This window comes from Candoia aspera, chromosome 6 (assembly GCF_035149785.1).
Source record: "Candoia aspera isolate rCanAsp1 chromosome 6, rCanAsp1.hap2, whole genome shotgun sequence".
NCBI classification, from domain to species: domain Eukaryota; kingdom Metazoa; phylum Chordata; class Lepidosauria; order Squamata; family Boidae; genus Candoia; species Candoia aspera.
In genome coordinates this window covers 5,220,754-5,241,460 of record NC_086158.1, presented here as the reverse complement: position 1 = coordinate 5,241,460, position 20,707 = coordinate 5,220,754, and the positions used below count along the sequence as shown (strand labels likewise).

Below are 20,707 nucleotides of genomic sequence, written 5' to 3'. Positions count from 1 at the left end.
TGCTTTAGTGTAAACATTTCTCATTTCCACCCACCCACCCAAGATTCATGGTCTTGCATCCGCCTCTGCAACAGGCAAAATTCACAGCCCGTTGAACTGGCCTCGAAAAGTCGGATCCTGTTTTTGTTTTGTTTTTTAATCAAGTGTTGCATATTTGCAAGCGGACTCTGACAACTGAAGTCTTTGGTATATGTTGCAGAAAATATGGACTGAAATATAAGGGCCCCCAAGCCAAGCTTCTCCCTTGAGGGAGGAGATGCTATCAGAAGTAAGCACACACAACAATAAACACTTCAACTTTTTTCCTGCTCCTCCCTCGCTTAATGATCTTACTGAGCAGGAAGAAAATTCCATCTGTTGCATCGTTTTACACATCGTTAGCCTTTTTCTTAATGAAAATGCCATGAAGAACAAGAGGCCAATTAGAACCTATGCTGAATCACAGGATCTGCTGTTCACAAGATACGGAGAAGGGAACTCTTTTGAGGAGAAATGAGTTGCACTGTGCCCAGAAAAAGGACTTTTGCCTCTAGTCAAGTCAGGGCACAAAATAATTTACGGGAAGAAGTTTAAGGTAATCCAGGAAGTAAAGTATCAAAGGATGGGTTTAGATTGTACTGGTAGTCCTAACTTAATGACCACAATTGGGACTGGAATTTCAGTCACTAAGCAGAGTGGTCATTAAGCAAATATGACCCCATATTACGACCTTTTTTGTGGCAGATGTTCAACAAAGCGGATCACAGCAGCCATTAAGCAAATCACGTGGTCATTAAGTGAATAATGCGGTCCCCCACTAATTTTGCTTGCTGGAAGCCGGCTGGAAAGGTTGAAAATGGCGATCACATGACACTGTGACGGTCATAAATGCTAGCCAGGTGCCAAGAGCACGAATTGCGATCACATGACTGTGGGGACACTGCAACGGTTCTAAGTGCGAGGACCGGTCCTAAGTAGATTTTTTCAGCACCATCCTAAGTCTGAACTGTTGCTAAACGAATGGTTGTTAAGCAACGACTACCTGTACACCATGCTTTGGACTTCCAAATATAAAGGTATTATCAATTTATAGTTAAGATCAACTTGGTTTCTCCTCTGCTCAGTGCTCCAATCTATAAATTAATGGGCTCAAAACACTATTTGTCAAAATGTACCCAAAATGACACATCAAACTATAGCTGGTATCAACCATGCTTTTCAAGCTGACTTTGAGACAACACTTCTAATTTTGGCTTGTCGCTAACTACAAACCTTGGCTTATTATTTTAGTCATTACCAAAAGATCTTAGTTAAGCTTTTTCACAACTGATTCTTATTATGAGCTCTTGACTAGAAAGGTCTTAGAAGTGGCCCCCTAACTGATTTAATATCCAATGAATATCCCATGCCAAGGAGAACCTGGTGGGAATTTACAAATAGGAGCAGGTGTGGAAGTTTGCAATGGCACTTAGCCCTGATCTGAAATATTATCTTATAGATCTATCAGCAGATCAAACAACTAACTTCACAAGCAACTTAAGAGTTAGGCAGGCGAGCTAAGCCAGAAAACCATGCCAGTGTCTTCTTCCATGCAGTCGGCCTCATCTGGCAAGTAAGTCTCTTGGCAGTCCTTATGAGTCAGGTGGCAATCCCCAAGTCACCAAAACATCTAGATTCTGAAGACAATTCTTTTCAGAACTGGAAAATGTCTTAGTGTCAGTAAAACACAGAAAGGCCCTGGGCTTCCCAAGCGGAATCTAAATGTCCATTACTGTATTCAGCTATCAGGTTCCGCGCGGATCTGGAAGGCAGCCATTTTCTTACACCACAAAAGAGAATGTCAAGAGCCTTCTGTCTGCAGCTCGACTGCCTCACGTTTAACCTGATCTCCATGTCAGAAACACTGGAAGCGCACTCTCTGAAAAACATCTGCCAGGAGTAGTTATGCTCCGTAGAGCAACGCAGCTATTGCACTGTGTTAAAAAAAAAATAATAATCACAGCATCACAGAGCTGGCAGGTACCATGAGGCTTTTGAATCCTGTTCCCCGTCCAGTGCAGGAACCCAAATTAAAACACCTCTGGTAAACAGCTGCTAGGCTTCTGCTGAACACACCGACGAAAGGGAGGTCCACTTCTCTCTGGGCCACCGGTTCCAACGCTGAACGGTTCTTACCGTTCTTCAAAATATGCCACCAGAATCTACCCTTAAATCCATTTTGCACTCTGAGATGATACAAAACGTATCTCTGAGACCTTTTTAGGGACTGGAAGAGTGCTATCCTGTGCACCTTCAACTGCCTTTTCTCAAAGCTACCCATACAAAGTTCCCTCATTCTTACTATACTTACCCAAAATGTGAGCCTGCATTTTAGGCAACCCCACCAGCCCAAACGCAAAAGGAGACAGAAATCAAACATAGACAAACAAAAACACCACCTTCCCTACAATGTTGACCTAGGGCTGCCAATTTCTCCCCCCCACACACACACATAAATTCACACCTGTACATCTGTGTGAATATGTGTGTGTGTGTGCCTGTGTATCTTCCAAAAGCCACACTCCAAGGAAGGACAGTACTATGGCAAAATGATATAAATTCATATCAATTAAATAACTGCTAATCAAAAGTTGAGACCCAGTTTAGTGTAGTGGTTAAGGCACCAGGCTAGAAACCGGGAGGCCGTGAGTTCTAATCCCACCTTAGGCCCAAAGCCAGCTGGGTGACCTTGGGCCAGTCCCTCTCTCCCAGCCCTAGGAAAGAGGCAATGGCAAACCACTTCTGAAAAACCTTGCCAAGAAAACTGCAGGGACTTGTCCAGGCAGTCTCTAAGAATCGGACACAATTGAACGGATTAAATTTAAAAACTGTATGAGGAAGGTCCCAGGCTCAATCCTTTGTCTTTGCAAGTAGATCTAGAAAAGTAAAAATCAAGTCTCTTCTGAGCTGAGCTCAGCTCCTGATGACTTCACAGACTTACACTCCATGAAATGTACTTGAAAACAGTACAGAATTGGTTTTCCATTGCTTTCTTCTGGGATTTTTTTTTTTTTTTACTTCCCAGAATAGCCCACAACCCTATACTAGGAAGGTCTCCCGTTCAAGGACTCAGCCAGGTCCAACCTTACTACATTTTCCAATTTTCTTTTTTTATATATATAATTTTATTTATTTAATCATCAAAGCCCAAAAGGTCAGCCAAGGCTGTCTAGGTGCTACCAACCAGCTGAGCAATTAAAAGGTTTTTTTTAAAGAAATCTTTAATTTCTCCCCTTAACCCCAGGAAGAAAAGAGAACATGGCCCTGGTCACTTGACATCACTACCATCCTTGGGCTCCCGCAAAATGCTAACTCTGGCCACCAAAAAGATAGCCTACCTTGGTCTACAGCAGCCTTTTCCCAGCCACATACCATTCAATCCCTTAGCCAGCATTTCTTTGGATTATGCTGGCTGAGGATAATGGTTTTAGCATCAACACATCTGTAAGGCACCAGACTGGGGAAGGCTGATCTACAGGTTTCTTTAAGTTAAATTAATGAGATAACTCCTGCCAAGTAGTTACTCAGAATGAAAAAAGTACAGTAATGATTTATACTGTGCTAAAGGACCCAGCCATTTCTTAAGCAAAACAACCAGCCCTTGTCCGATGGCGCTCTCACCCTACAATCCCAATTAAGGGGCAAGATGGCAGAGAAGAGATGCAAAGGTCCCCAAAGATAAGTATGGGTGTGACCTATAGGGTATTTCAGTTGGAGATCTAAGCAATGAAGGCTTAAAAGCAGGGTTTCTCAACCAGGGTTCTGTGGCACCCTCGGGTTCCGCGAGAGGTCACTAGGGGTTCCCTGGGAGATCACAATTTATTTAAAGAATTATTTCAAATTCGGGCAACTTCACATTAAAGAGGTAAGTTTCATTCTTTATTGTTAGTTTAAGAACACTGTTAGTGCAAATATACAGGCCCACCCATGAAACGAATATACTAATTTTGTGACTTCTGGCCTCTATTTGAGCCTGAATGCGCAGGGGTTCCCTGAGGCCTGAAAAATATTTCCAGGGTTCCTCCAAGGTTGAAAGGTTGAGAAAGGCTGTTTTGAAGAATTGGGGTAGTATCATAATAGTCCTGCACAAAACCCTAGCTAATTCCTTGGAGAGGACACAAGAGGCGCCAAACTAATCTGAAGACAGAACTTTCCTTGATTCTTGACTGAGCCTGATGGCAAAAGATGGGTGGAGCAACATGTCAGTGCCTGGAGCTCAAGGCAAGGCAAGGCAAGGCCAGGCAGGGCAGGGCAGATCTGCCACTTAGCCAAATGAGCAACAAGGGAAAATTAGTAAAGAAAACAATTTGCATTGTATACCCAGGTCTTGCAAACAGTGCTGCTCTCACATTCCCTTCGCTCCAAGCGCCAGAAGCAAGCAGAGCTGGCCCAGAACATGGCACGGTTAAGGAGCTCCTACAAACCGTCATCAGCAAGATGAAATGTCAGTTTGGAACACCAACAGCTGGTAGAGTACAAGGCAGAGGTATAACACCAGCCACTTGCTAATGTTTTAAAAGCTGCAGCTTATTAGGTGAGGGATCCATCCCTTTAGTTAGGAACTGTCTCTGCTAGGAAGGGAAATATTCTGGCACTGATTTCAAACAGATCGCACAATGAAAATAAATCAGTGGACTGGCCTATCCACATCAACGCATTGCTCCCCCCCCCCCCCCCCCGCACACATGCGTGCAAGAGAAGGCTGCCAAAAAGGAGCAACAGAACTCCAGCCTTGTCTCCTTTGTTCTGCTCCCAGTCCAGTCCCGCAGAAGGCAGTCACAAACCCCTTTGAGGAAAATGGGGTGATAGTTAAGAGGCCCTAGCTTCATCCTCAGATTAGCAGTTGGGACTGCAACTTCACTTGCAGGCGGAGAACAGGGACTTGCTTGGAACTGAAAGGGACACACTAGTTCCAGTCAGTAGAAGCCTGGATTGGGAGAGGAGGCCTCCCACCGCCCCATCGCTCTGTCTTGTTCGTGTTTGCTTCAGAGGAGGAGAACACTGGGGTCCCTCAAAAGAGCAAACAAGGGCTTCTTGTCAGGGCCAGGCAGAATCCAGAGTCAAAATGGAGGCCGCTGCAATACAGCCCTTTGGAGAAACTGGCAGCTTGAACTGGAAGTCCAAAAGTAACAGAGAACATGATGGACCGCTGAGTAGAAAAGGGTGGAAGACCACCGTTCCTCAGAGTTGCAGTAGGCCTAGTTATCTAGAGGCCTCCCACTGCACGCCAGTTGTGGGAAGGGAGAGGGCCCAGAAAATGCTTACTTTAGCAAATAAAAGTAAGTCCTTGTGGGGGGAGATGGGCAATGATAAAAATGTGATAGATAAATAAATAAATAAAATGCAGCCAAATAATATTTTCTCTCCACAGAGATTTATTTTTTGCTTATTTTATTGCATAGTTTTTCTCCCATCCTTCCTCCCCAAAATTCAGGGCGGCACATTTGTCGTCCCCTCTCCCTCATGCTATCCTCCCTGCTCTGGTATCTGGCTTATAAACCACACTCAGCTATTGTTGGTTTACCAGAGGTTTGCTGAACAAATCACACAACCAGCTGGGGCCACACAATAGGCCAAGCCATAAAGTAAGGATAGCAAACCACCATGGGGGGAGTTAACCCAATTTGCTAAAGTCCAAACCAAGGAAACTATATTGTCATTTAGCACGTTGCCTGAACCATGGCTGTATGGCAGATAGTGAACCTGATGGCTGAATTGACAGTTTGGCTGCAACACTTCCTTGCTTAAAGCCCCCCACTCTATAGTCTAAACCCTGTGGCGATTTTGAACAGGAACTCTCACAATCCCTTGCCACTGATCCGATGGCTGGAGTTGATAAGAACATAAGCAATGCCCTGCTGAACTGGACCCCAGGCCCATCTAGTCCAGCAGTCTGTTCTCACAGTGGCTAACAATGGCACAAGGAAGCCTACTGGTCTCCTAGAAGATGGCCTTCAGAGGCAATCACACTGCCATCCAGGCTAACAGACATAGATCCCCATGACAGCTCATAGAAAGACATTCAAAACACCAGGAGGGCAAACGGTCGCCTGCCTCTTCACCAAAACCAATTGGAAGGTCTCTCTTCCATCTCCAGAACCTCCAGGTTCTTTGGATGCCATCACTGAGAGGAAAAACAGAGGAAGAAAGAATGAGGACTCCAACAAAATGCCAATTTTGAAGGTGAATCCTAAGCAGGAAAGATGCTTAGGCTGAAGTAGGATTCCACTGTTATCTCAGACTTCAGCTTCATTTGGTTTCAGGGTGTTCCCCATTAGCAAAGCAAGGGGAGGCTATTCCCGGTTTTTTATTTATTTATTTATTTTCTATCCTGCCTTTATTATTTTCATAAATAACTCAAGGCAGCGAATATACCTAATACTCCTTCCTCCTATTTTCCCCACAACAACTCTGTGAGGTGAGTTGGGCTGAGAGACAGTGACTGACCCAAGGTCATGGAAAATGAGATTAGGCCTAAAGCAGATACATACTGAGATAATAAGTGTAAACTAGCATAGCAGTGGGGGGGGGTGAGATTGGCCATCCGAACAAACTTCATTCATACACTGCAAACAGATATGGCTTAAACTAGGTATGATTACCTGGGAAAATATCTTGGGAATCATGCCAGAAACCTCACTGAAAATTGGTAGGTATGTCAAATAAAGCTTCTCGCATCATAAAAAGAAGAGATTTCAGGTTTGCATGACCACCTAGAGACGTCTGCGATCTTGAGGAGCACAATGATTTTAATCATCCCTACATACTTCCAAATTACAGTTCTATACTACCGTTTTTTAAATCATTCCTTTTATATCTTCAGTGTTTTTGTTGTCCTAATACACAACGTAAGAGCCACAATGGTACTGGACTGGCACGAGGGAGAGACAGATTCGAGTCCACCCTGAGCTACAGAAGCTCTCCGCCAGTCATTCCCTTTCAGTCTAACCTTCCTCACAGGGTTGTTGTGGGGAAAAATAGGAGGGAGCACTATGTATACCACCTAAGGCAGCTTTCAGTCATCAGAACACCATGCATCAGCTTGTTACATGTTGAAAAAAAGTGGGAAAAAGGTTAAGCCTTAAAATAGTTAAAAAGAAAAAAACACAGTCTTAAAATTATTCAGACCAGATCCATTCATAAAAACTGCAAAGTGGATTCCAGGTTGGGTGGCCTTTATGGAGGGCCAGAAAGCCAGCCAGAAGCAAGAGATCACCAATACCCTTGATCCCCCAGAGAAGGTACCTAAGGTCAGCCTGGTCTTCAGGCCAGCTTTTATTTTCCCGATGCCCTGGAGTGAGACAACTGACTCAGACAGCCCATGTTTTCAAGAAGACGGAATTGTAGGTTCTATGCTATCTAAACTGGTCTTCTGCCTTTAATTGGCTGGAAGATGCTACCATCTCCAGTAAACTGGCAGCCCAATGAAGCACTGTGCGTGGAGTCAGGGAGAGGGGCCTCCTTGTCCACCCCTGGCATTAACACTTACTAGGCTGACTCTACCACACCAGCTGAACCCTGAACTAGCAAAGACAAAAGGGCTATTTTAGGAAACCATTTGTTCAGAAGATATTTAGTTCCATGAAAACTATTTTCCAGCCAGGCAGTTACAGCAGTGAAGGAAGGAGGGGACAAGAAATCTGAGTCTTTGGCAGGATCCTGTCCAGACCCTGACTGATCAAAGACTAATCATTCCACCATCTTTCTGAAAGATTTCAAATTTGGCCTTCAAACTCTCCTGTCCTCCCAGAATTTCCCACAGATTTCCAACAGGATCCCAGGACAGCAGCCAAAAACAATCTACATTCACTACATTCATCATTTGGATTATTTGTTTGCAAAAGGACCACCTTGCTGCTCTGAAGATCTGTCACCAGACAACTGTACAGTACTGCAGGCTTGGAGAGCAGGAATCTGATGACTTTGAGAAAGGAAGCCCTCTAGTTTCCATAGGGCAGGAAAACAAACCAGAATCCCCCTTTGGCAGCAGCTGAGTCCAGAACTGCAACTGTCTCACTAATACATCTCCCTTTGCCTGACAGTTTCACCATCTTAAACGAGCATCTTTTCTCTATTAGCCCATGTAATTTGCCAGGCTGCTTGATCTGGAGCAGATCTTCATTCCTTCAAACCCCCAAACATGAATTATGGACTTGACGAACTTCAGGTTAGGGTTAGTAAGATTCTAAAGCATTGAGAGTCCTGGGGAAGAGACTTAGAAGCTAGGAATTTATCATGAGTACAGTTCTTAGTAGAATTTAGTGGAGGCAGCTGGGTTGGGAAGGAGCAAATCTTAAATCCTTCATTGCAATAATGGGTGTTGGAGACACACCGCTTAAGTTGAGTTGCTAATTCATTCCTGGCACAGCCGAGAAACCTAGAAAAACGTTAATACCATCATCTAACCTTCCACAAGTCTGTGTCTTTCATAAATGTTGAAGCTACAGCCAGCATGGAGCTGCTCTCAAGTTTCAGACAGGCAGGAGATGTTTCAAGCTCTCCCCCAATCAAAGCTGGGACCTTGCATCTGCAAATTATGGCCTATTGTTTACAGACTGCAGGAACACAACCATCTTAATTGAGATAATGAGCAGTCCAGCAAAAGGGATTTTCATGATGTAAAACATGGTGCCCCAGGTTAACCTGGGTTAGGATTTCTGGGGCTGTGCATCTTGTATGGACCCAGCCTGATTGGGTAGCTTAAAGTAAAACCTATTGGGCAACGTCCCCATGGGTGAAGTTGTTACACTACACCTTAAAGAAATTGGTGGCATAAAAATTTGATGAATAAACACGCGATCAAAGTAAGTGGCTTAACTGCAATGGAACCCGCCTCTGCTCCTCTTTGGGAGAGAAGAATTTGACTTCCCTGGTCGGGAAGAGGGTAGAGATGGGCCTTCTCCTTTGCAGAAGACGGAGCTGGAGAAGCATTTGATGGCTCGAGGCCGGCCTTTGAAGGTACCCCACCCCACCCCAAGCCGGGAAAAAGGCAACAGCTGGGCGAATCTGGGGTTTTTCCTGCACGGCAGGGTTCCCCCAAACCATTAATGCCCGAGCCAAGCTGCCCTCTCAGGGTCGCGTGATTCCGATCCGCGTTAAGCTGCCGTAAGTCAGGCAACCCCAGGCAGCTGAGTTAACCGCGTCAGCCATGATTAGGTCAGCCGCGGGACGCCACCCCGACCCGAGCTCGCTTTGTGCTCCCGCTCCCCGCGCAGCGAAAGGCAGGGGCGCAACCAGCGCGCAATCCCGCCCGGGCGACGCGGCGCCGGCGGGCCAGCCGCAGGCCATCCGGCGCCTGGCCGCTGGGGAGGATGGGCGCCGCAATCCCGCGGGGGAGCCGAGGGGGGCGACGGCTGCGGGGGGGGAGGAGGAGGAGGGGGCGCGGAGGCCCCGCAGGGGGACTCCAACGCCCGTCACCGCCCGCGGGGAAGGGGAAGGGGCCGCCGCTCCCGGCTCGCCGCCGCTCACCCGAAATCATCGTCCATGGACTTGAAGTAGAACTTGTAGTTGGGCCGGTTGAGGAGCGCCTTGAAGTCGCCCAGCGTGACCCGCTCGGCCGGCAGCGGCAGCTTCACCAGGTACGGCGTCTCCTGGTCGTCCAGGTGGTAGATGATCTTGGTCTCCGCCGCCGCCATGGCCCCGACGCAGGCCCGCCTCGGCGCGCCGCCCGGCCTCGTCCCTTGTTCTGGGACCGGGTGCCAGCGCCGCCCGCCCCAGCGCGCAAGCTCCGGCCGCCCCAGCGCCGCCTCCTCCGGCTCCGCCCCTGCGCGAGCCTGCGCCGCCGCGCCCGGGACCTCCTGCCGCTGCGGAGCCGGGAGGTCGCGCGGGATGCGGCGCCGCCGCTCTGCTGCGGGAGCCTTTGGGCTGCCCCGCGCCCTCCCCCTCCCCCGGAGGCGGGGGTCTGCGCAGCGGGGGGAGCGCGGATCGGCCCCCTTTCACGGCCGTCCCGGTGGCCGCCGATTCCACCACCTCACCCCGCGCGGGGTGAAACCGCCTTTCCTTTGGTCGCTCCCTGCGTTGAGTTTTGCTGGGTGAATCGCTAACGCGGTGCGCGAGAGAGAAAACCTGCGTGTGTTTGTGTTATGTAGGCCAGGGTTCCTCAACCTTGGCGACTCTAAGCTGTGCGGACTTCAACTCCCAGAATTCTCCAGCCAGCAAAGCTGGCTGGGGAATTCTGGGAGTTGAAGTCCGCACAGCTTAGACTGGCCAAGGTTGAGGAACCCTGAGCTAGGCCATAACTTTGGGGTGTGGGGGGGCAGGTTATCACGTCTCCTCTTGCCATCTGTCATTCTAATCTAAGATCCCAACTGCGGTTTGGGAGCTGCTCCACCCCACCCCCCCATCCAGTACTTCCCAAACCTGGGTTGTTGTTTATTCGTTTAGTCGCTTCTGACTCTTCGTGACTTCATGGACCAGCCCACGCCAGAGCTTCCTCTCAGTCGTCAACACCCCCAGCTCCCCCAGGGACGAGTCCGTCACCTCTAGAATATCATCTATCCATCTTGCCCTTGGTCGGCCCCTCTTCCTTTGGCCCTCCACTCTCCCCAGCATCAGCATCTTCTCCAGGGTGTCCTGTGTTCTCACTATGTGGCCAAAGTATTTCAGTGTTGCCTTTAATATCATTCCCTCAAGTGAGCAGTCTGGCTTTATTTCCTGGTTTGATCTTCTTGCAGTCCAAGGCACTCTCAGAATTTTCCTCCAACACCACATTCCAAAGCATCGATCTTCCTTCTCTCAGCCTTCCTTATGGTCCAGCTCTCGCAGCCATATGTTACTACGGGGAACACCATTGCTTTAACTATGCGGGCCTTTGTTGTCAGTGTGATGTCTCTGCTCTTAACTATTTGATTGAGATTTGTCATTGCTCTTCTCCCAAGGATTAAGCGTCTTCTGATTTCCTGACTGCAGTCAGCATCTGCAGTAATCTTTGCACCTAGAAATACAAAGTCTTTCACTGCTTCTACATTTTCTCCCTCTATTTGCCAGTTATCAATCAGGCTGGTTGCCATAATCTTGGTTTTTTTTGAGGTTTAGCTGCAAGCCAGCTTTTGCACTTTCTTCTTTCACCTTCATCATAAGGCTCCTCAGTTCCTCTTTGCTTTCAGCCATCAAAGTGGTATCATCTGCATATCTGAGATTGTTGATGTTTCTTCCAGCGATTTTAACTCCAGCCTTGGATTCCTCAAGCCCAGCATGTCGCATGATGTGTTCTGCATACAAGTTGAATAGGTAGGGTGAGAGGATACAGCCCTGCCGTACTCCTTTCCCAATCTTAAACCAGTCCGTTGTTCCGTGGTCTGTTCTTACTGTTGCTACTTGGTCGTCATACAGATTCTTCAGGAGGCAGACAAGATGACTTGGTATCCCCATACCACTAAGAACTTGCCACAATTTGTTATGGTCACACAGTCAAAGGCTTTAGAATAGTCAACAAAACAGAAATAGATGTTTTTCTGAAACTCCCTGGCTTTTTCCATCAAACCTGGCTAAGTTACCCCAAATTGGGTAAAAGTGGTTTTTCTTTGGATAATGACACACAAACCCATTAAACTGACTTAAAGTGTTTTACCTACATTGGGTACAAAGGACTTTCTGATAAGCGGTTTTGGGTACTGGACAAAGCTTGGGAAGGCCTGCCCTAATCACTTAAGTTGCCTGTTTTTGCACCTTTGCATTTCCAACTTCCTCTGAGCTCCAGGGAGTAGAGCTGGTCCACCACTCTCCCTGGTATTTATCTTCACACCACACCCATGCCTGGAGGTTAGTGAAGCTGGGGGGCATTGCCTCCCCTCTGCTTTCTGGTTGGGCAGGGAGGGACACCGCCACACTCTTCCTGTAGTAATGACCTGGTTCATATGTTGCAGGAACCCATGACTGGAATAAACGGTTATTGAATGGGCTTGTTGATTTCATTCAGCCATTCCTTGTAAAGCATAAAATGGTTGGAAACACGGGACGTGCTGTGTGGAAGGGCTTTCCTTGCTTGGTAGGCCCAGCAGATTTCTACTGGTCTTTTATAGACTAGATTTCTGGTCACGTCTCCTCTTGCCATCCGTCATTCTAACCTAACTGCTGGAGTCTTGTCAAACTGGAGGTGACACAGTGGTCAGATCAACGCTGCATGGAAGTCTGGTCACGGTGCCAGTATTAAAAGAGCAGATCCTTGTTGTACAAAGACACTTGCAGAGTGATAAGAACGAACCAAGGAAAACTTGAAATTCTTTCAAAACTTGAAAATCTAAGTGAAATGCACAAGAATGGCCATCAGACTGGAAAAAATCAACTTACATCCCCATACCAAAAAAGGGAAACACTAAAGAATGTTCAAACTATCGAACGGTGGCACTCATTTCACATACCAGTAAGGTAATGCTCAAGATCCTGCAGGGTAGACTTCAGCAATTCATGGAGCAAGAACTGCCAGATGTACAAGCTGGGTTTAGAAAAGGCAGAGGAACTCGGGACCAAATTGCCAATATCCGCTGGACAATGGAAGAAGCCAGGGAGTTTCAGAAAAACATCTATTTCTGTTTTATTGACTATTCTAAAGCCTTTGACTGTGTGGACCATAACAAATTGTGGCAAGTTCTTAGTGGTATGGGGATACCAAGTCATCTTGTCTGCCTCCTGAGGAATCTGTATAATGACCAAGTAGCAACGGTAAGAACAGACCATGGAAAAACAGACTGGTTTAAGATTGGGAAAGGAGTATAGCAGGGTTGTATACTCTTACCCTACCTATTTAACTTGTATGCAGAACACATCGTGCGATGTGCTGGGCTTGAGGAATGCAAGCCTGCGGTTAAAATCTCTGGAAGAAACATTAACAATCTCAGATATGCAGATGATACCACTTTGATGGCTGAAAGCGAAGAGGAACTGAGGAGCCTTATGATGAAGGTGAAAGAAGAAAGTGCAAAAGCTGGCTTGCAGCTAAACCTCAAAAAAACCAAGATTATGGCAACCAGCTTGATTGATAACTGGCAAATAGAGGAAGAAAACGTAGAGGCAGTGAAAGACTTTGTATTTCTAAGTGCAAAGATTACTGCAGATGCTGACAGCAGCCAGGCAATCAGAAGACGTTTAATCCTTGGGAGAAGAGCAATGACAAATCTTGAAAAATAGTTAAGAGCAGAGACATCACACTGACAACAAAGGTCCGCATAGTTAAAGCAATGGTGTTCCCAGTAGTAACGTACAGCTGTGAGGGCTGGACCTTAAGGAAGGCTGAGAGAAGGTAGATACATGCTTTGGAACTGTGGTATTGGAGGAAAATTGTGAGAGTGCCTTGGACTGCAAGAAGATCAAACCAGGAAATAAAGCCAGACTGCTCACTTGAGGGAATGATATTAAAGGCAAAACTGAAATACTTTGGCCACATAATGAGAAGACAGGACACCCTGGAGAAGATGCTGATGCTAGGGAGAGTGGAAGGCAAAAGGAAGAGGGGCCGACCAAGGGCAAGGTGGATGGATGATATTCTAGAGGTGACGGACTCATCCTTGGGGTAGCTGGGGGTGGTGATGACCGACAGGAAGCTCTGGCGTGGGCTTGTCCATGAAGTCATGAAGAGTCAGAAACAACCGAATGAATAAACAACAATAGTTATATCTACAGCTTACCTTTCATTTAGGTCAATAGAAAAGGAAGCAGCAGCCAAGAAATACGCCACACGCTAGCACTCAGTAGTGTAGCCAAGGCGGCCTTGGAAGATATTCAGATGTTCTGATGTGTCTGTACCTACAAAGATCAGAATCATGCAAGCCATGGTATTCCCTGTGATACTCCATAGAGGTGAAAGAGTTTGAAGAAGCAGGATAGGAAGAGCATTGACACTTTTGAAATGTGGTGTTAGAGAAGACGCCTGAGAATACCATGGACAGCCAAGAAAACAAACCAATGTATCATTGAACAAATCAACCAGAGTTCTCACAAGAGGCACAAGTGACCAGGCTCAAATTATCATACCTCAGACACATTATGTGAAGACCCATTTCTTCTGAGAAGTATCATGCTGGGAAAGGTGGAAGGAAAGAGAAGAGGACAACCAGCTGCAAGGTGGATGGACTCAGTTACAGAGACGATGGGGGCACTGTTGGAAGACCTGAAGGACCAGCTTGGGGACAGATTATCATAAGGAAAAACTATGTGGTCATTAAGAGTCAACATCTACTTGATGGCACATAATCAATTTCATTCAGGAGCTCAAATCATGATACATTGTATAGGAACTGAGGACACCTTCAACTTTGTATTCTATTTATTAAGATAATTCTGCATAAAAAATATTTTGCCTCAGACCCAACATTTAATAATTGTGAGCTATAAATCACCCCATTTTAAGGATTTTGGTATGGAAAATGGGGAGGGGCAATGCCCTCATTTTATCTTCACAACTTGAGATAACCAGCAGCAAAGGTCTAAACTCTGCTCTCCTCCATCCAAGCCCAGTACTCCAATAAAATCTACTCTATCACATCTTTCTGTTGTTTTAGCGCATAATACTTACCCAATTGTTATGGTATGTTTTGTATATTGTTATACAGCTCAATCCACACAACAGCTTTGCATTGCAACTGTGCCAATTCTTTTCCAGTGTAGGATTTCAAAGATTCTAAGTTGCTGGTTTATAAACAAAATAACCACAGCAAGTTGTCCAACATGAAGCAAGAAAACAAATGAATCACCCAGAAGCAACACACAGCAAAACCTCAGCTGAAATACTTGAGGCTAAAGTAAAAGATGAAAATATACTGAAATCAACAACAGTGAAAAAAGAAATCTTCCAGTAAGCACTTCAGCCACATCTCCTTATATCGGGGTTTCTCAGCCAGGGTTCTGTGGCACCCTCGGGTTCCATGAGAGGTCACGGGGGGTTCCCTGGGAGATCACAATTTATTAAAAAAATTATTTCAAATTTGGGCAACATCACATTAGATAGGTTTCCTTCTTTATTTGTAGTTTAAGAACACTGTTAATGCGTATATACAGGCCTACACATGAAACTAATGTAATAATTGTGTAATGTCTGGCCTATATTTGAGCCTGAATGCGCAGGGGTTCCCCGGGGCCTGAAAATATTTCAAGGGTTCCTCCAGGGTCAAAAATTTGAGAAAGGCTGCCTTACAGAGTTTTATTTTAGCAAAAGATTTCAAGCAGAAGTAATTCCTGTGAAGTTGTGGGCGGGGGGGGGGGGGAGGGGGAGGTATCCAAGCTGGGCTCCAAAACTCCAGACATCCAACAGAAGACAACTAAAAATTACTGTATGCACTTTTTCCGGTTCCCTTTGCTGTCACCCCCTCACCGTCCAGATTCCTGCAGTCCCAATCTTGTAGCAAGAGATAATATCAAGATTACCACTCACTAGTTTACTCACTACTTTCAGCAAGTTGTGTCAGAGGTTTCTGGACATTTCTGTTTGGATTCAAACTATGTTTTAAATCCATCAAAAGAAGGAGAATGAGAGTGAGGAGAAGCTGCTATGAGACTGTATGATTTCCAGGGATGAGGAAAGAATCAAAAGAATCAAATACATTTCCAACGAAATGTGTTCTTTGCTAGAAAGGCAGATCACCAAGAAAAAATGGCTCTAACTTAGCCTTCATGTGGCAACATTCTTTGGATAGGGAAACAATTATGCACAGTTCCCACGTAAAGCCACAGAATTCCCAAATGTTTGGCTGATGTCTATTTTTTAAAAAAATTGAACACCATCTCCTTACAAAAACAAAATCACAGGGTTTTTAAAGCCTGCGATAAGTTTGGAGAAGAGGAATGCCATATGCTCCACTTTGGGTAGAGAAACTAATCAACTTCTTGTCAGTTCCCGTAAAAAAAAAAAAAATCCTAGGAAATAAAAGGTTAAAGAACAGTTCGCTCATCCTGGATCTTAAAAGCACAAAGAATCAGGAAATTTCTGTACGTGCAAATGGAACGCCGTAGGTAAGATGATGTGTGGCATGGCTGTATTTCTGCAAAGCAAAGCTCCAAAGCAGAGGGGGAAAAAAGAACATGCCATACAAAGAAACCGCAGCCACACATCAGGAATTCCTTAAAGAGGAATTTCTTGGTGTCCTAGAATATACAATCAGAGCCTGGAAAATTACAGGCCCTTCTGAAGAAAGGATGACTTTGGAGATGAGCACACAGATTCAGCTGACACCCCCCCCCACCTGCAAAAAAAAAAGGGCTAGGATCCCTTCAATAAAATCAGGATCTTTTAACAAGACTAGTGTTAAGAGAAAAAAAAAAAAACATTCCCTGGGACTTTGGGAAAAGAACCCACCAAAACATACAAGATAGCAAAAGTGCAAATCAGTGTTCAGTTCCCCTGAAACAGCGAGCCTTGGAGGCAAGGGACAGCCATGACCAGGACTGTTGCATAAATCTGTTTTGTGCACCAGTTAACACCCCATTCCTGGGTTGGGAGGCCCTGCTCATGCCTTAGTCACCTCTTGTTTGGACTACGGCAATGCGCTTTACATGGGGCTACCCTTGAAGACCACCCAGAGGTTGCAGTTGGTCCAGAAGGCAGCAGCACAGAGTTATGAGTGCACCATGATGTGTTCATGTAGCACCAGTACTTTGCAAGCTGCACTAGCTCCATATAGGCTTCTGGGTGTAATTTGGTTATTACCTCTAAAGCCCTTGCTGGCACAGGGTTGGGTTACTTGCAGGACCATCTATCTCCAAATCTCTCTACCCGTCCTGTGAGATTTGGCAGGTTGGGCAAGCTTCAGATCCCTTCTATGAAACAATTGTCAGCCGGTAGGACCTAGGAAATCGTGCCTTTTCTGTTGCAATGCCCGGCCTACAGAACAAAATTCTGTCTGAGGTTCAGTTGGTCCTAACCCTTCCCTAAGGCCCTGAAAACCTGGCTTTTCCCTGAGCATTGGGCAGAGCATGGGATGACCCCACCCCAAATAGAAAGAAAGTGAATGGAATACGCGGAGGTTGTCCTTGTTTATTCAGTTTTGTTTTTTGCTTTTTGGTTCCTTTGTTTTTTACATTCCTAACTATTTGTATGCCATCCTTTGCATGTTGGGGAGCCAAATAAATAAATAAATAGGACATTGTATGTATGTGCTTTGCTATAACAATAGGATTGTGTCTGTTAGAATTAGTGGATACTCTGAATTAGAGGATGTTCATTGAACATCCACGTTATAAAAGTGTCCCCGTTACAGATAACATGATGGAAGACATTAAGAAATGCTGCAAGAAAATGCAAGAGGGGATGAGTCTAGAATGGATCGGAGAAATGGAGGAATATGGAATTATAGGAAGACTCGGAATGGGCTAATGCAATAATACGTTAGATAGGTTAGTAAGAGTTTTGTGAAGATAATTCTATGTTCATTTCCAGTATCTGCTTCAAGAAACATAAATGCAGTCTCTCTGCCTGGATGTCACCGGAATGATCACATTGTCAACACAGTAACAAATGGAAGATGGAAAAGTCCAATCCAGACAGCCAGGACCCTGCTGGATATGAACTGTAGCTTGAATTATTGGTGGCAGAGAGAAAATTAAAGAGAGTAGGTGTGCTAGCAAGATTTGACCTGGAGGACCTACAGTCAGAGTATCAGATAAATGAAAGGAACATATTCAGCACACTTAATATACAGTATGTGAGAGAACCTGTGGAGCCATGAGAAGATCTAAGAAATAAGAGACATTATGGAAATCAGTATGGAAAAAAAAAAGAGCCAAGTGGCTTCCAGAGAAGCTGTTAAGATAGCTGGGAAAAGACAGGCTGAGAGCATTGGGCAATAAGGATGCCCTGTTATTTAATGCAGACTTTCAGCACATAGGAAGTAAGGACAAGGGAAGGTATCTCAATCAAGAATGTCAACAAATAGAGAAAAACAAGGAAAATGAGATATATAAAGGATCAGAGAAATCATAGGAAAACGTACAGCTGTGTTGATAAATATCAGAGAGGCGCTGAGTTCCTCCAAGTTCTGAAGCACTTCTTTCAACTTTACTCCAAGGAAAGGAGATGAAGGAAAGCATGTAAATTAGCAAATCATTGCACTAATTTCTCACACAAGCAACGTTGTGCCTACAAAACAGAATAGGACCATATTTAAAGAGAAACATTACATGGTCAGGCAGAAAAAGCAGAGGGGCATTAAGATCAGATAACGTTAAAGGATGATGGGTACTCAGATAGCTAAAGTAAGATGGATAACGGAGAAACATTTAAGGAAGTTTATCTTCAACTTCTTACATCAAGACCCTTGAGTGTGTAAATCATGCCAAGGTGTGGGATATACGTACATACACGCATACATACGTGGAGTGCCAGAACATCTGGTTATGCTTCTGAGGAATCTTTACAAGGAACAGGAGGCTACTGTAAGAACCGCGCTAGGAGAAACAAAGCGTTTAGCATAAGCGAGTGAGGGAAACCAGACGGAATATTATCTCCGTATACCGTATGTTTGTTCTGTTCAGTGAATATAGCATCAGGATTAGAAAACCTGCCAACTGGAATCAAAATCAGAGTTTAGAAGACAAACAATTTAAGATATGCAGGCAACACCACTTTGCTGGATGGAAGTAAAAAAGACATAGAACGCCCACTGGGAAAGTAGAAATGGACAGTAAACAATCTGGGGTAATGTTAAATATTTTAAAGACAAGGAGAATGCGTTGGAGAAGTAAAGATTCATCTTAGGAAGGCAATAACAAACTTAGACAAAATCATGAATGGTATTTCTATCGCAACAGAGATCTAAATAGATAAAGTAGTGGTTTCCCCCAGTGGATGTGAGAGCTGGATGTCAAAAAAAGTTGAGATATTTAGAAGCTGAATTGGAGATTGGAGATACTTAGTAAAACCACTATGGACTGCAAGTAATATCAATCAGTCCTGGATCAAATCAAGGTTGACTGTTCTTTTGAAGCAAAAATCAACAAGAAGCTCATGTAGTTTTATTGTCAACTGATGAGTGAGAGAGATGGGTGGCAATGTTGAAATATAAATAAATAAAATTTGAGCATGTGATGCAAGCAGATTGTAGTGTAGAAAAAACGATTATGCTTAGTAAGGCTGAGCAAAACAGAGGACAATGGACAAGATATCAGTGTTTTTCAAACTTGGCAACTTTAAGGTGTGTGGACTTCAACTCCCAGAATTCTCCAGCCCACATGCTGGAAATTCTGGGAGTTGAAGTCCACACACCTTAAAGTTGCCAAGTTTGAAAAACACTGAGATAGATGAAAGACAATGGAAAAGGTGGGTGGAAGGATTAGGGATATCACTGAAAAAGTCCCTGGAAGAGCTGTAGATTGTCACCAAGAAGAGATCCAGATGGAGGGCATTTGACCATAGTCAGGAGGAGTCAGTGAGCCCTAACTCAACAGATACTGCACCTTCTTTCCCTCCACATCGGTATTTAATTTCTAAACTCTTCAATACCCACTTCATGCATCTGCTGGAATACACTGCTCTCCATAATGCCTACTTAAAATAAATATTTTAGTCTTTATGGTCAAAAAAATGCATGTTATTGCTGGTGTTTAAATACATACACAAAAGTTATTCTCAGTTATGGCTGCATGACTCAGTCACCGCCTGACAACAATCCATTGCCAGGCAAAGGAACAATGAGCAACTTCAGTCAGTTGGTTTGGGTTTGAGGACAGAGAGAGCAGCACCAGTGGCTGTGCATGCTTCATTCTACTCCAGTCTTTATCCCTCCTTGTATCTCAGTTGGGATTCCTGTAAACATTCTTCTGTATCTTCTTCTAACACGTGAGTGATGGATTATGCATTAGGTTTATGCCTTGCCTTTCTCCTTACATAAGCTTTACATACAATTACTAAAAATCCTTTTGTTTGGATTTGAAGGTTTTGCACATCCAGAGATGCAGAGGTGGCTATTCTAAATGTTTTGCATATTTTACTCACTGCCATTTGCTACTCAGTCTAATGAAGTTGTGTCCACTAAAGTGAAACCATGTTAATCGAAAGAGGCAAACGGAGAACACCTTTTTTGTCCCCTCCTCCAAAGTCCACTGCTAACCACAGGGATTTTAGTCCTAGTTTAACTCCACAACTATCTTTCCGATCACATTTACACACATTCCATGCAAAACTGCGTTGGATTATAGTGTTAATAATTGTCAGCCTTATCAAATAGCAATACCAACTCTTGTTTGGGTACAATGGTAAGTTGTAGCTTTAAGTTTTGGCTTTAGGGGTACTGGGGCTTGTAGGGTTGGCTGTGGATTTAGGAATGGTCACTCTGAAGCCCACTGAAATAAAAGAGTAAAAAGAAAGCCTTAAATCTGGTGGAGTCTACTTTAACAGTCAACCCTTACCAAGATGATAATTCTTATCTGGGGCTCTTTCAAATGCCCAGTGCTGTTTCTCGATACTTACTGCCAAGGTTACAAAGCAGAAGAAAACGACCTAGGAAAACGTGGGGTGGACAAATCAATTAGATGAAAAGCAGCGTGTGAGTTCCCATCATTTTGAAACAATTTGTACTAGATCTTAAATGAGAAAGTGTGCAGTTAGGTCACTCCAACGCTGCATGCAATTCAAGCAAGGAAACGCAGAACACAAGTATTGTAAGAACCGCAAAAGGCTTTACACACATACACACCAATGAAACAGCACTTGCAGATTCCGAACTGACTCGCTGCAAAGGGTTTTTAAGCCTGAGGTGCTGTCAAG

At 44.8% G+C, this 20,707-nt stretch overlaps 2 protein-coding genes across 3 annotated transcripts in view; one reads left to right on the top strand and one right to left on the bottom strand.

Annotated features, from left to right (window-relative positions):
* The window catches only part of DVL3 (dishevelled segment polarity protein 3), a 51,440-nt gene extending 41,757 nt beyond the window's left edge, over positions 1-9,683 (bottom strand). For both annotated transcript variants that reach the window (XM_063306319.1, XM_063306320.1), the window contains exon 1: positions 9,487-9,683. In XM_063306319.1, the coding sequence (XP_063162389.1) occupies positions 9,487-9,653 (167 nt within the window). In that variant the 5' untranslated portion in view covers positions 9,654-9,683. The remainder of the gene's footprint in view (positions 1-9,486) is intronic.
* ABCC5 (ATP binding cassette subfamily C member 5) overlaps positions 1-20,707 on the top strand; it is a 528,771-nt gene that overhangs the window by 387,309 nt on the left and 120,755 nt on the right. The window lies entirely within an intron of this gene.